The 14,993-nt window shown below is 42.8% G+C and overlaps 1 protein-coding gene across 1 annotated transcript; it reads left to right on the top strand.

Moving 5' to 3' along the window:
• Positions 1-10,423: 10,423 nt before the first annotated feature.
• On the top strand, positions 10,424-12,294 carry LOC133969740 (tripartite motif-containing protein 16-like; the record flags this gene model as incomplete). Its single annotated transcript, XM_062406388.1, has 1 exon — positions 10,424-12,294. A coding segment is annotated over one exon (1,146 nt), but the record flags the coding sequence as incomplete, so codon positions are not given.
• Positions 12,295-14,993: the final 2,699 nt, after the last annotated feature.

The raw sequence follows: 14,993 nt of genomic DNA, 5'->3' as shown, positions 1-14,993 counted from the left end.
CTTCTTAAACGCTATTGGTCCGGCGACGAAATGCTGCAGAAAGCCAGCACAATAATTAGTTTCACAGGAGCAGTGTGTTTAAGAATGATAAGCTTTGCTTTGGGTGAAGTGGAGTCAGCAGATGAGTGTAGCTGCTTGTTATCTGCGCGGAGCAGAGGCAGAGGAGGACACTGCTGTAATAACTTTGAGAGAGAGAGGTGAGGGGGAGGAGGGAGGCTGCGGGAGGCTGAAGGATAAAACCAAGTTGAGATGAAGATCTGCAGCAAGTTCTCCCTTAAATGCCGCTTTTAGTTTGGATCAGTACAGTTGTAATGGCCCCTTATGCTAATGACGGGAGCCCAGCATGCTGGCGTTGGCCTTTCAAAGCGACTCGGCTCCGTACAACCAGAGGCTTTCATCGTCTGCTGCATTCCCAGAAGGATGCGGCAGGCAGAAAAAGGAGCAGGCGAGTGTCAGCGAGCTCTGGCGCTCACACGAGTTGGCGTCATCGATAACACGCCACAATCATTATTCATGGTGTGTCGCGGTTGCGGAGCTGCTCATGATGCAGTGCATGTCAGGATCCGCTTGTCAAGTGGACCTGACCGCCGTGTGACGTGAGGAGGGGAAACAAAGGAGGGAAAAGTGGAAGTGGCTGCTGGGAAATTGGTGCGAGCTCCATGCTGAGATGATTTTCAAAGGAGCCATCACACGATGCATGCCTGGAGTTTTCATAGAGATCTCTGCATTAGTTCCAGAGAAATTCACTCAAATATAAACACTAGAACTAAAAAGCCCAATTTCCTTTCCTTATTATATTAACAGAGAAGAACCAATAGTTCAAGTGAGATAATGAATGGCCACAAGGAAGAAAATTCAACACTGGTCAATCGGTTCAGTAGGTTCTGCCTGATCCTGCTAAACTAAAGACAAACGCCAATGAATACCTCGTTGACAGAGGGTTAGGGTTCTAAACCCCATCAGTTGTTTAAGGTTGACAGAAGAATGTTCTGTATGTCTGAATTGAGATATTTTACTTCTTTACTTCTGCCTTTGGAGGATAGAATGTCTAAAGAGATAAATGACGATAGTCGATGATTGAAAGCTTGACTTTTCCATGTTGAATCTTCCATTTGTTCCTTTGTCGTGTGGACGAGTCTTTCGAGGACGACTCTTGAGCTCTGATTTGAATTCTTTCCACCTCATCAGATCCATTCTTCCTCCTGGCAGAATGTGGAGGAGCGATCAGCAGGTGTTTCCTCCTGTGTGTTCGCTGAGGTCACAGAGAGCAAAGGGTCGAGGTTCTAAAGAATCTAGGAACACGCGAGGTATCCATTTCTACAGAACTGGTTTCCTGTTACGTCCAGTCAGAGCAAAGTGGGAACCTGAATGCAGATCATTCCCAAGGACACATTCAACATTTCATTATTGATTTTGCAGATGGAAAACACTAGTCTGCTGCAAATCATGAGCAACTGACGTATAGACACTAAGGTTCTCTACAAATATGGCACCTGCTGTTTGGGGGAAATGAAAATGATTTTTACAGTGATGTTACATGTAACACATACATGTTTATGTTTCACTAATGTTTCAGCAGGTTCTGTTCGGGCTGAACGTGGCTCAGTATTCTGCTTCACTCGTTTTCTCCTTGTGGCAACGATGGGATGTTTAATCTGCAGTTTAAACAGAAGTTGTTGTAATATTTTAGTCAACGAGACCCTGATGTTGCTTAATGAAAAAGTAATACCCACCTTCCTGCTCACTGTCACGCCTTTACTCATTTACAACAAGTTTAACATTTAATGATATATTTCTGCTATAAAATTAATTTCCTCTGATTGCTTCCTTCTTATCAATAATTGCAATGTATCCTGATATTAATCATGGTGATGTATAACATCTTCAGTTAATGTCTCTGTTGCAGCTCCTCTCTAAGAAGCAAATTTATGAACGTGTAATTTGCACTCTGCCTTATTTTATTACACTTAAATCTGTTAGTAATTAGACTCTGATTTAACAAGCAGCAGCTTGTTAGCCAGTCGGGGACTAGAGCTGCTTTCTAGGTATAATTTGCTCACTTAGTAAAAGATTATTGAAAGTGCAGTTGAGAGCAATGCAACATGAAGTCTGGATTTAAAGTAAAATTTTGTGACACCAGTGTAAGACAAGGTTTTACTGCAAGTATTAACTCTACTTACTGTTGAGCTGTTGGTAAAGTAACATGACTGAGACAGATTCAACATGTTTGAGTGGCACTTTATATCTTATCCCTCAATATTAAACATCACTCATAAAACATGCATTTTCATTAATACTTTTAGAAGGCTGCAAAATAAGTCAGATTCTATTTCCTGATGATAATGTCATTTGATTCTATTTCTTGGTTTCATTTAAATGATTCACATGTTTGTTTATGATATATTATACACTGTCCTTCAGTGTCAGGGAAATAAGATTAGTGATAATCTAAGTGCTTATTCTTTAAAGGTCACCGGGGGGCCAATCCCAGCCGCCACAGGGCGAGAGGCGGAGGGTTAGGTTCCCCAATTAACCCTGTCAGAGAAAACCGACAACATGCCAACCTTCTTGATGGGAGGCGACAGAGATAACCTCCCTGCCTGCCTTGTTGTTAATATCATTATTAAATGATTTGTAACGTCGGGAGTCACAGGATTGACCCCGGTCACGGTGAAAGACGAGCCTGTGAGAAGGAGCTGAGTCAGACTGACACATCAACACAGCAGCTGGAGGATTTGGACGCTGCTGAACCCAAGAAAACTTCAGCTCGGCTCTTTCAAATGACTCATCAGCTGTGCAGCCACCATCCAGTCAGTTTAACATCTCCTGCTTTATTATGTTCATCCATCACGAGCTGCTGCAGACTGTCCTACACAGAAACCTTTATCTTTTTAAACTGCCTTGGATTTTAGCCTCTCCTCTGCAAACTTCACTGTGGTGCACTCACCTTGCACCTGCTGGCTGCATGCATGCATTATGCATGACGCAGTGTCGCTCTAGTTTGTAGAGTCTGCAGGCGCCGTCTGTTCTGCTCCCCTGTGCACACCCGCCTGCTCCGAGCTGCTTCACAGTGGGAATGTGTGATGGGGAAGTGTTCTGTACTGGTGCGAGGACAGAGCTTCCCTCCACGTCTGTGTTACTGCTGCCCGCTGACAGTCGAGTGGCAGCGGGAGTCATCTCCGCTGTCACTCATCGGCCAATGCGTCAACCTCGTGTCTTCACAGCCACGTCAGGTGATTTAAAAAACTGCAGCCTCTTATATTGATTGACACCTGAGACGAACTTCTGAACCGTCCATCATCCTTTCCAGTCTGCCTTGACCAATCACAGTCCTTTCTTTACGATGTCAGTCATTTTACTTGTATTTTGACTTTTAAGTTTGGTCCATGTCCGAACTGCTAACATTGGGGAGGCAACCCAATAAATTTGGCTCTACTTTCATGTTCATCTTTATACTTTTTACAGTTAATACTGATGTATAAAGATTTTAATTTAAGGGGACCTATGATGGGGACCTTTTGCTCTTTCTGTCACACATATAAATTTACATTGTCAGATTTCCATTTTAAACTGGTTTCAAATAAAAACGTAAACACTTTATTAACAGGCTTCTTATATTATATAAAACCTCCTTTTAGAGTAAAGAGCTGTAAACGGCTGCTAGAACCGACTTTAGGTATCTGCTGCAACTCACTTCTTCAAATCAAAGCTCAAATCTTTCCTGTTTGTTGCTGACTTTTACAAAATATTAAGTAATTACTCCCAGTAGCGCTTTCTTTTCCTGTTATTTTAATGAGTTTTCTTTTGAATTCTCTAGTTAATATCAATCTAAATGTTTCTTTAGTATTCCCTTCTGTTGATTTTACGTTTTCTCATGACATCTTATATATATATATATATATATATATATCACATTTATCATATATTTACTTCCTGTTGAAATGTAGAAATCCTAAACAAAGACTTTTAAGAACAAATGAAACGTCGGAGGGAAAAAGCTTCACCTCGGGCCAGTTTGCATCTGTATGTTTAATTCAGAGAGAGATCTGGTTCCCAGGCTTTTTACTTCATCAATCTTAATTAACGGAGAGGAGATAACAAGGAGCAAGTTGCAAATGTGGCCTGGGAGTGTGGTGACTCACCCATAATACGCATTCGAATAATTCCCTTTCCATAGAAGTGACATATTTCAGCTGATTGCCTTTGCACTGCCAGCCCCTTGTTAGCTCCGCCACACAAATGAAAATGCAGCTCTGAGCTGAGACGGTAAAATGTGAATTGAATCGATGCGTTAAGATGCTTGGATCAATTCAATTGCTCGTATACAGTCACTGATATTTTCCTACTGATCGATAATTTGACTTTCCGATTCTCTAGTCCCCCCCCCATGTTCTTACACCAGTTCATCCTATTAAACACGTTACACTAGACCTTTTTTTCAGACTTATACTTGCAAATTCAGGCTGACGGGGAACAAAGCTGCTACGACCGTTTTTCACAGCTTAACAAAAAGGTAGAGAAGAGAGTGACATCTCCCCGGAGGAAAGAGGCTTTCCCACCGTGTTAAATATCCATTCTCTACGAGGGGAGCCGACAAGAAACACAGCGGCATACAGCCGACTGGAATATTCAAAGTGTAAGTCGCTTGCGGACCAAAGGGTTGATGGTTCAAACTCTAATTAAGATTTACATATCTGTGGTAATTGTGGAATATAGGAAAGGGGAATATAATCATGGACTGTAAATAAAGATGGATGACGTGACTGTTCCACATAAGCAAAACCAAAGTGTTGCAGTTTCCCCCTGGTGGCTGACTGCAGTATAGGTTATAAACTTTGCCTCCTCCGTGTTAATGGATTGGACTTTGCCCAGATTTAGATGGTTTCTGTCTTTTCGGTTCTAACCACACAGACGTATGTTCCAGCGTTTATGCTTCTGATGAGTTTGGTTTTAATTAGTTATTTAACATTCGACTCACGATTGGACAAGCTTGTATCATCAGCTCCAAACCACCATCATTACTGTGCAGAATCCAAATTACGTCATTGCTGTAGGATTCTTTCATTTCTGGATGGTGGGGGGAGGAGGTGATGTCGTCCATCTTGATATACAGGCCGTGGAAATCTTTAAAGTGTTTTATCATCGTCGGCTGAAGAAGGAAATGATGTCGAAAGAAGTAAAGATTATCAATAACTACATGTGAGTGTTGGATTAAGACAGATTTAAACAGATTATATTCTTCAGGCAAGCAGATCTGGCCCGCTGGGTTAAATAATGATGTGCAACCCCGAACATGAAGTTATTGTTACACAATCCTCTAACAAGAGAAGAAACAGTGGTGTCATGACCTCCTGAGTGGGAACAAACCATCGTGACAAACACCCCCCCATTCAAACTGGGAAATAGAGCAGAGATGCTGGTTTCTGTGTGTAAAACCTCCACTGAGGTGAAACTATAATCATGCATAAGAACAGCCGTGACACATGTATTATATGAGCTTCTGTGTGAAGCGTGCAGGGACGATTATCCACGTTGTTACAGTTCACACCTCCAGCTGGGAGACGATAGTGACACAAAGGTGATTATGAGATTCTGTGTGTGGAGGCATCACAATAACACATCACAGCCTCAAGGCTCCCCACAGACCCAGTGTTCTCCAGAGGCTGCAGCCAGAGCCGAGGCAATAAGAAAAAAAAACAACATAAAAGATCACAAAGTACATTCAGCAGTAGATGACTCATCGAGAGCTGAATCCCATCACGCTGGAGACGTAACAAGGAGCAGGAAGTCACAGAGCTAATATCCTTCGATGACGTTTCTCCGAGCAGAGCTGTTGAGGATGACAAGCTCCTCGCAGAGCCTGGGGGGGGGGGGGGTCCCGTCCTGCCCAAACAGTCGCTTGTGGAAAAAAGCCTCTGATGGTGTGATAGCATGACTAAACACACACACACACGCACACACACACACACACACACGCACACGCTCTGTCTAGTGTGTGTGCTTTGGCGGTGAATAATAAAACTGAGGTGCTGAAGGGTCACAGGCAAAGAGGGAGAAGTGGAGCAACGTCTGACTTCTGTCGCTCCACCTGAGTGATGGTGTTCCAGGGGAGGAACCATGTATGGAGGGAGAGTTTCCTGATGCACCGGCATGGCCTGGGGGGGGTAGAGAGAGGATACCTACAGGTCTGTCAGGAAAGAATCACTAGAAAATATATAACATCAGACTAAAGAGGAGTGTTTCCTAGAGGGTAAAAATCGGTGCCATTCACCAATCTACGACCAAGACTTTATATCAGAGCTGTGACCAGAAAACATCTGGATTGAGAAAGAGTCAGAGGCCCGTTCTGTCTTCTGTCTTCTGTCTTCTCTCAGTCTTAAGAAGTGACATTTGTTTTCCTGCGATGGATTATAAAGTATATTTAAGAAAAACGATCATAAGGTTTGTTTTCAACTTGTGTTATTCCTTGATAAATTCTCCGCAGGGATTATTTTAGCTCAGCTGGGGAAACACACATTAACACCAGTTAGGTTAACTAGAGTTGAATAAATCACCGGCGGCTTGATTCGCCGATGGTTCGACTTTGCAGGATTAAAGTCTTCGGTGGAGGGTCATGGGGGCGACTTTGTCAGCGGCGCTAAGGATAATTGTCGGCAAAGTTTGTTCACACTTCACCCGTGCTTCATTGTGTGGGTGTGTGTGTGTGTGTGTGTGTGTGTGTGTGTGTGTGTATTGTAGGGTCCATGACCAAACAAATACGAACCGCCTGTAATCCAGTTATCCACTTAGCGAGCTATTATCCCTGACCTTGGACCAGGGGTAGATGATCTTATTCAGCTTGAGGAGGAAACACAGCGACTGTGGCAGCAACAGAAAACAGAAAACAGCAGCTGATAAGAGTTTCTGCTCGTCCATTGAACCTTCTGATTGGTGTAAAACCGCCGTGTTCAGGTCGTAGGTCGAGTGAATCTGCTGCCGGGAGATATTTAGACACTAAAATCCATTAATGTAACCTAATGTGGACACCTGGACATCACACTCATGCATGTCAACCTTGGAAAATTGATCTAACAACCTCCAATCAAGGGTTCATAACCTTAACAGCAGATAATCAACGACAGCAGAGGTTGGTGCAGCTATTTAAATAAAAGCAATGTTGCAATTTGGACCTGACGATGACGTTCGATCAGTAATGAAGGTAAAAACTAAGTTGTTTACAATTCATCCACGAGGAAGACGTGAATGTGCAGATATCACCGCGATAAATAGTTGAGATATCTCAGTCTGGAGCAAAGAAGTTACCTGAACTGTTACATAATGGATAAAAGTGCCAATCATCAATGTTTTATTAAAATGAATCTGAATTATTTACAATTTTACTCTTCAATCTTGTTTTCATGGTTTAACTTTGGTTGTTTTGGCCACAGCATCAAACAGGCGGCATTCAAAATTTACACAACTAAAACAACTAAATCACTAAAATGACCGTGATTATTGCGCTTTCTTCAAAAGACAATAATCATATGACACCAATAAAAAAGTGAAAAACAGTAAAAACAAATAAACTCCTCCCTTACAAGGAAATAGAAGAGATAAAACCACAAGGTGTAGACACATCTTTGTTCTCAAGGGCGTCTTCAGTCGTCTGGATTCATGACGTGAACCCCGGTCTAATTGCAGCCGTGGTCGGGCATCACAAGTGAATCAGCCGTACGTGTTGTTGGTGTGTGAGCGGCTGAGGACTTTAATCTCTCGCCTCCTGATTCAGTAAGGACGAACAAAATCAATCAAACCCGCATGGAGGGAAATCGATAGTCTTTAAGAGTTGAGCACAGGAAGACAGAACACGATGCAGGAGGTGTGTGAAGGGAAACAACACATGGGCGTTGTGCTCTGTGCTGCGGTTGTGTAGCAGCACGAGGACTTCTTGGTTGTGCAAGACAAATACAAAGTAAACGAATGTCAACACTGTGGACACTGTTAATCTCTATTCCAGGGCCAGAAGTCTCGAAGACAATATGTTTTATGTGTCTTGGTTGAACTGAACTTTAAACTCAATACTTGTTATCAACAGAAACAAATTGCTGGACTCAGAAGAATGTTTTCAACGCAGTGGATGATGTTTCTAGCTGGAATCAGATGCTTAAGATGCAGCTGAGCTCTGCCCTTTGATCGGAGCTGGGAACTAAAATACCGTGTGTGTCAAATCAAGCATTTGCTTCCCATCCTTTAAGTTCTTTGACTTTTTAAACACAAACTTGTAAACCTGTACAACTTCGTTCCATGAGCGTTGTCTCTAATAACTTTATCGAACCTGAACCGAGTGCTGCAGCCTTTCAGACATTTGATCTAAATTGTTAAAATAAAGCCCAAAGTCTTGTTTTCCATGATGACCATGTTTGTATGTGTCATGTCTATTAAGTAGACACAGTATCTTGATTTTAAAAAAGCCCTGAGTGACACAGGAAATGTATTTCCCGGTATTATAATGAATGTTCCAAAATAAAACTAACTTTCACTTCTCTAATTGCGTCTGCTCTGGACATACAGTCTTTAATATTTAAAAAGTTCCAGCTCCAGCAGCCATCCATCCCGTGTCAGTCAGAGTGTGACTTTACTCAATTTGCACAACCTTGACTGTGGTTTTCCATCTCCCCAGAGCAACGATAACAACTCCAAATTCCTCCTAAAGTTATATTTCATGCTAATGAATTAACGTGCCCTGTCCCTTTCTCAGCCCCGAAAATGGTCTCCTCTCCGCTGCCAAAATGAGAAATCAAATCAGTCTTGTCATTTGCAGCTGATTTGTTGAGGTCCCAGCTCGCTTTCCATCTTGTCCCCCGGCACGGATGATGAGACGGCACAGCTGTGTTCCTGCGAGCGATTCTGATGACACCAAATTAAAAGCCGTCTGAGAGAGTCGGGCCGTTAATATGGAATCACAAACATCAAGCTGACTCAGATCAATAAATTAGACACTGTATAAATTCACCATCCACCTCCATCTCTCTGCCGCGGCACAAACGAGGAGCCGTGATGCACGAGCCTGCGGTGCCGTCCTCCATTTGTTCCTTCAAAATGTATGACACTTGCAAATAACAACATTGTAAGTTATTCATATTATTAGAAGTGAATTATGTTAGAGAAATAATTGCATGGAAGTGATCTGTCAGTGGGAAGTGAGTTTGGAAGAGAGAGAGAGAGAGAGAGAGAGAGAGAGAGAGAGAGAGAGAGACAAAGATGCTGCATGAGGAGAAACTGACACTTTAATGAGGACGTTCCAAAAACAACAGGAAGTGAGTTATTGTGTTTGTCCGACTAATTTAGCCTCTTATCAGTGATGGTACCAGTTGCAGCTGTGATGAACAACTCAGGGACGTAATTAAGCTACTTTTTAAAGGATCCAGTATCCAGTGGTTCATTGTACTGACTCAGAGTCATAAATCAAATCTGAACACACACACGCACATATTTCTTTGAAAGAGCGTGACGAACATTTCCCCGAGGATCCAATCATCCTCATTGTCATTTATGAATAAACATGAATCAATCACTAGTAGTGGCTTGAGAACTGAGAACGGTTCTGTTATGTTAGCTTCACTCTCACAAAAAAAATGTGAATAAAAACCCACTGGGACCAAGAGGAGGAGAGAGGAAGCTCCAGCTGCCCTCAGTGGACACAGACCTTCACACCCAGACTTTGCTGCTTGAAGAGGTTTTGTAATTTCTCTTGTTAACACTCAGGATCAGGTTCCAGACGACGGGGATCGATTCTTTGCTCCGTCACAGACAAACCTCATCTAACTGTTTCAGTCCAGAAAGAACTTTTGTGTCACTTGTGTGATATAGAAACAGTTTGGAGGAAACAAAGCAGGCTGAGTCAGAAGCTTCCTTTAAATCCAAACTTCAAATGTGCTGTTATCGCACCATGATTTGATCTAATTCTAGTTTTTAAAATGTGGTCACGATTACATTTCTGTCACCTGTAGTGTTTCTACACTTTGATTCCATTGAAAAGATTCATTAACTTTTCTGGAAACTTTGAAGAATGGAGAATCTTACAACCTGTGCTGTTGTGAGCTGAATGTGACAGTTCCCAGTGCACCCATTCACTTTGAGATGTGATAACACAGATAAAGAAATCACAACCAGCTCCTCCCAGTCAGATCATGCTGTGTCTCTTCCCTTCACAGGTGTGTCAGTGTAAGAACCAGTGAACAACAAGCTGTGAACTGTGGGAGATGAGTCACTGCAGGGAGTGAACATGAGAGGGGAAGGAGCAGAGATCTGTTTCTGTTCAGAGGAAGTGAATCTGCAGCTGAAATGGAGCCTCAAGAAAATCAACTGGACAGAGAAATACTCTCCTGTTCGATCTGTCTGGATCTACTCAAGGATCCGGTGACTACTCTGTTATCTCTGCTCTGTGGAGGAACATAAAAACCACGACACAGTGTCAGCTGCAGCAGAATGGACTGAGAGGCAGAGAGAGCTCGAGCTGAGGAGACAAACAATCCAGCAGAGAGTCCAGGACACAGAGAAAGACGTGAAGCTGCTTCAACAGGAGGAGGAGGCCCTCAATGGCTCTGCTGATAAAGCAGTGAAGGACAGTGAGGAGATATTCTCGGAGGTGATCCGTCTGCTGGAGAAAAGAAGCTCTAATGTGAAGCAGCAGATCAGATCCCAGCAGGAAACTGAAGTGAGTCGAGTCAGAGAGCTTCAGGAGAGACTGGAGCAGGAGATCACTGAGCTGAAGAGGAAAGACCATGAACTGAAGCAGCTCTCAGACACAGAGGATCACAACCAGTTTCTACACAACTACTCCTCACTGTCACCACTCAATGGATCTACACACTCATCCAGCTTCAGGATCCGTCCTCTGAGGAACTTTGAGGACGTGACAGCAGCTGTGTCCCAGGTCAGAGGTCGACTACAGGACATTCTGAGTGAGACAGAGACAGAGATTTTACAGATTGTGTCTCAAGTGGATGTTTTACTACCACAACCAGAACCAGAGACCAGAGCTGACTTCTTAAAATATCCACAGGAAATCACACTGGATCCAAACACAGTGAACAAACATCTGTTATTATCTGAGGGAAACAGAAAAGTTACATATATGAATAAAAATCTGTCTCATTCTAATCAATCAGACAGATTCACTGATTTGCCTCAGGTCCTGAGTAGAGAGAGTCTGACTGGACGTGGTTACTGGGAGTTGAAGATGAAGGTGGGAAGAGGAGTTGGTGTAGCAGTAACATACAAGAATATCAGCAGAGCAGGACGCTCAGATGAATGTGGATTTGGATACAATGATAAATCTTGGTCATTATCTTGTTGTAGAAACAGTTATACATTTTATTACAACAGGATCATGACTCCAGTGTCAGGTCCTGTGTCCTCCAGAGTAGGAGTGTACCTGGATCACAGTGCAGGTGTTCTGTCCTTCTACAGAGTCTCTGACACCATGACTCTCCTCCACAGAGTCCAGACCACGTTCACTCAGCCTCTCTATGTTGGAGTGAGTGTTTATTGGTCTGGAGCCACAGCTGAGTTCTGTAAACTCAAATAGACTTGAGTCATTAAAAGCAGTGATTTAGATTCTGTGTTTAAATCTTTAACTTCTTTTGTCTCCATGTTTGTTGATCAAAGTTCGTCGTGGTGACGTTTCTGCTCCGCACAGAGATCACCTGTCAATCATTCCTGATGGGCAGCACTATGAAGTCCTCTCATTGGTCGTTGTGTTGATGTTTAAGTTTGTTGAGCTGGACCCATGTTGCATCTCACTGCTCGTTGCTTCAACCTGCAGAAGCTTGGGTGAAGCTTCACATTTCTCCTTGCAGAACAAGTGAAATCTGAAAACTGATGCACAACCACAAGAGGGAGCCTTTGTTTTGTGGACCACACCCTGTGGTATGTGTTGCTCACACAACTTCCATCAGTCAGGCTGGACTCGGTCACAGCCTGGCTCTATGAAGCATTCTAACATCTCTCTTTACCCTCAGCCGCGCTGCAGAGGTTATCCAAATTAATCCTTTTCAACACGTGGCATGAAATTCTAAAATTTAGCTCGTCTTGGGTTTTTTCAGAATGTGTGTGTGCATGTCCCATACACTTGCCCATCTGAAAACATCTATAGTGTGTTTTTTTTTATATCTTTTGTAATGCTGTTTTTTTTTTTTTATTACTGCCTTGTGTCAGATTTCCATCTTTGTTTTCTTCTCCGCCTCCTAAGCTGTAAAGGTGAAATATGTAACTGCACTTTTAATAAAGAAAATCGTTTGCTTCTTTAAAGTGGCTTTGAGTTTTTATTTGTGTTTTCAGTTGAAGAATTGTGCTATATATATATATATATAAATACAACTTTAAAATATATACAACTTTAAAATATACATTTTTACCACTTTCAAATTTTCTGCAAATTTTTGTAAAATTTTGAGCATGTTGATACCTTCAAAAAACAAATTATTTTGCCTGAAAAAAAAAATATGCTTGTGTAGCAGATGAATTAAAGTATTTTCTGTTCTGGTTCTATAGTCTGAGCTGGATCCGCCAATAGTAACACAGCCACATCATTATTCTGCCTTATTCCTTCACTATTCTTAAAGGCTATAGAAACTGTGATGGTGTCAGATTCGTGGGATCGATATATATTTAATAATGTATTTAATAAGGTCAGTGCTGCCAAAGCAAAAACGCCCCAACTGCCAGTTACCTGCAACAAAAAGAAGAAACACCGGGGAATAACCAAACGGACCAGAGGAACAATAGCAGCACATAGGAGCTAAGGGCACGGACGGCCTCTGGGTGAGAGCTGCTGCAGAGGCTGGTTGACTTTTCACTACAGGCTCGAGGCTCAGTGGTAACTGTTACATGTTCATCCTTCCACATGAAGGACAGAGACTGAAGAGAGGAGGAGGGTCAGAGCATTGAGAACCACTGAGGTGTTTATTCCTCTTTTATCTGTGAGAATAGGCAAAGCTGCAGAGATCACTGGTGCAGCTTTTGGTGGTGAACGTGCCGCAGACATCTGCAAGCAACCATCTCAGCATTCCTGCGGGTGTGCCTGTATTTCTAGCACCATAATAACCTGAGTGTGTTCCTGTGTGTGTGTGTGTGTGTGTGTGTGTGTGAGTTGCCTTCTGCAAATCCGTCAGCATGATCTTCTCTTTTCTCCCCAGCCACAGCCGATCGATTCTCCACAGGCTGGTGGGCCGGGAACCACTGCTTTCTGTCAGAGCCGTGAATGAGCTGGTGGGTGGATGGATTACTCCATTGTCGCGAGGGGCACGCAGCTAGAGATTTCACATTATGTTAAATTAAGACCTGTAATTACCAAAACAATAGTCGGAAAATTGCGCAAACCCATTTGGCTTTAATGATTGATTTGATTTTCATTTGCGTTAGAAAATGGAGCTGTGCAGTTGTGTTTGATCATCGGAGGAAACCTCAGTATTTTATTCACAAGTATATTCTGGGATTGGGTGTGAACCTCAGCCCTGGCTCCAACGTTTCTGAATTTAATAATGAAGGTGCTGCAGAGGTGAAGAGATGGAGGAGGTGGAGGAAGAGGGGGAGGAGGAGGAGGAGGAGGAGGAGGAGGAGGAGGAGGAGGAGGAGGAGGAGTGCACCATGAGTTTCCTGTGACCATGATTCATATCACAAACCAGACTGGCGAGCCAACACTGTAATTTCCTCAAGATTCAAGTTGAACAAAAATTTGTAACTATTATATTTATGAGCCCAGATCTGAGGGTTGATTCTGTATTTTCCTCAATAGAGTATTCAGATATAACAACTCGAGGGATAGACATTTGCATAATTGGTGTCACCCGGGGTTGAGAGATGCAAAATATCTGTCTGTTCAAGTCTTTGCATTGACTTTGTTGGTGTGAACGCACCATTACTGGGATTTTTCATTCAGTGTGAAACCAATTTGAAATGACCTGCAATTCTGACAAGAGCAATGGCCACTGGGAAAACTCAGAAACTGGGCCGACCAATGTAAATTTCCTCTCTCACTCAGGGACAGACCATACCAACTGAAGAACTAACGATGAGCCGACTCTCTTCACTGAGACACAGCTCTTAACGCGTTTAATGTCGATACTGCGAGTTGGCAAAGAAACAATAACAAAAAACTCTTGGCTTCGGTCTGTGGTTGAATTATTATGCTTTCTGCAAGTCTGGCTCTGGATCAGTCTGAGATGCTAATGTTAGTTCAAGCAGCATCGTGAAGTCGATAGGAAACATGGATTCTGAATCTGCATCGAAGCTTCAACAAACTCTAACCAAACGACCCAGACTTGATAATTACCCAACAAAAAAAGTTTTTTGTTGGGTATGATATGAGGCCTGGAATGATATGATTTGCTTTAAATGGGCTCAAACTTGTCCTCATTAGGCAGGACTGATACTTCCGCTTCCGGAGGTTTCTCTCCACATGAAGGTATCCCATTATGTGCGTGTGAGCGTCTGTGTGAAACCAGAAAAGTGAGAATTAGTCAGTGGCTGTGCAGCTGTGTGTTTGCTAAGTTCAAACAGTGTGGCGAGCGATGGAGGATATGAAGACGTGAGAGTGTGCAAGTGGCAGATGGAGAAGAGAACATGCAGCCCTTCAATTATCCGATTATAAGTCAGAGGAGAGAAAGTGAGAGAGAGAGAGCAAAAGAGAGGCACAAAAAACAGTGTGACTCATCTGTCTCCTGTCAGTTTCTATGGTTGTATTCAGAACCAGCCTAATAAATGTATTGTATTCATCTGTTAAGATGACAGTTATAATGACATCATTACCAACATCATTCAGACTATTTCCTGGGACTGGACTTGAGGCTCAGGTCCAGCTTTGACTTCTATTCAGGCTGAGCAGGGTTTGGACTCCAGGGTTCAACTCGGGGCATCAGGGTTCACTGATATGAGGTCAGTTCAAGCAGGATGATAAAGGAAGGTTTGGTCCGAGATGCAGGTGCTAGTCCGACTAGCAGCAACCAGCATCA

The sequence above is a fragment of the Platichthys flesus genome, chromosome 15, assembly GCF_949316205.1.
Source record: "Platichthys flesus chromosome 15, fPlaFle2.1, whole genome shotgun sequence".
In the NCBI taxonomy this organism is placed as follows: domain Eukaryota; kingdom Metazoa; phylum Chordata; class Actinopteri; order Pleuronectiformes; family Pleuronectidae; genus Platichthys; species Platichthys flesus.
This window is presented reverse-complemented; position numbering and strand designations above follow the sequence as displayed.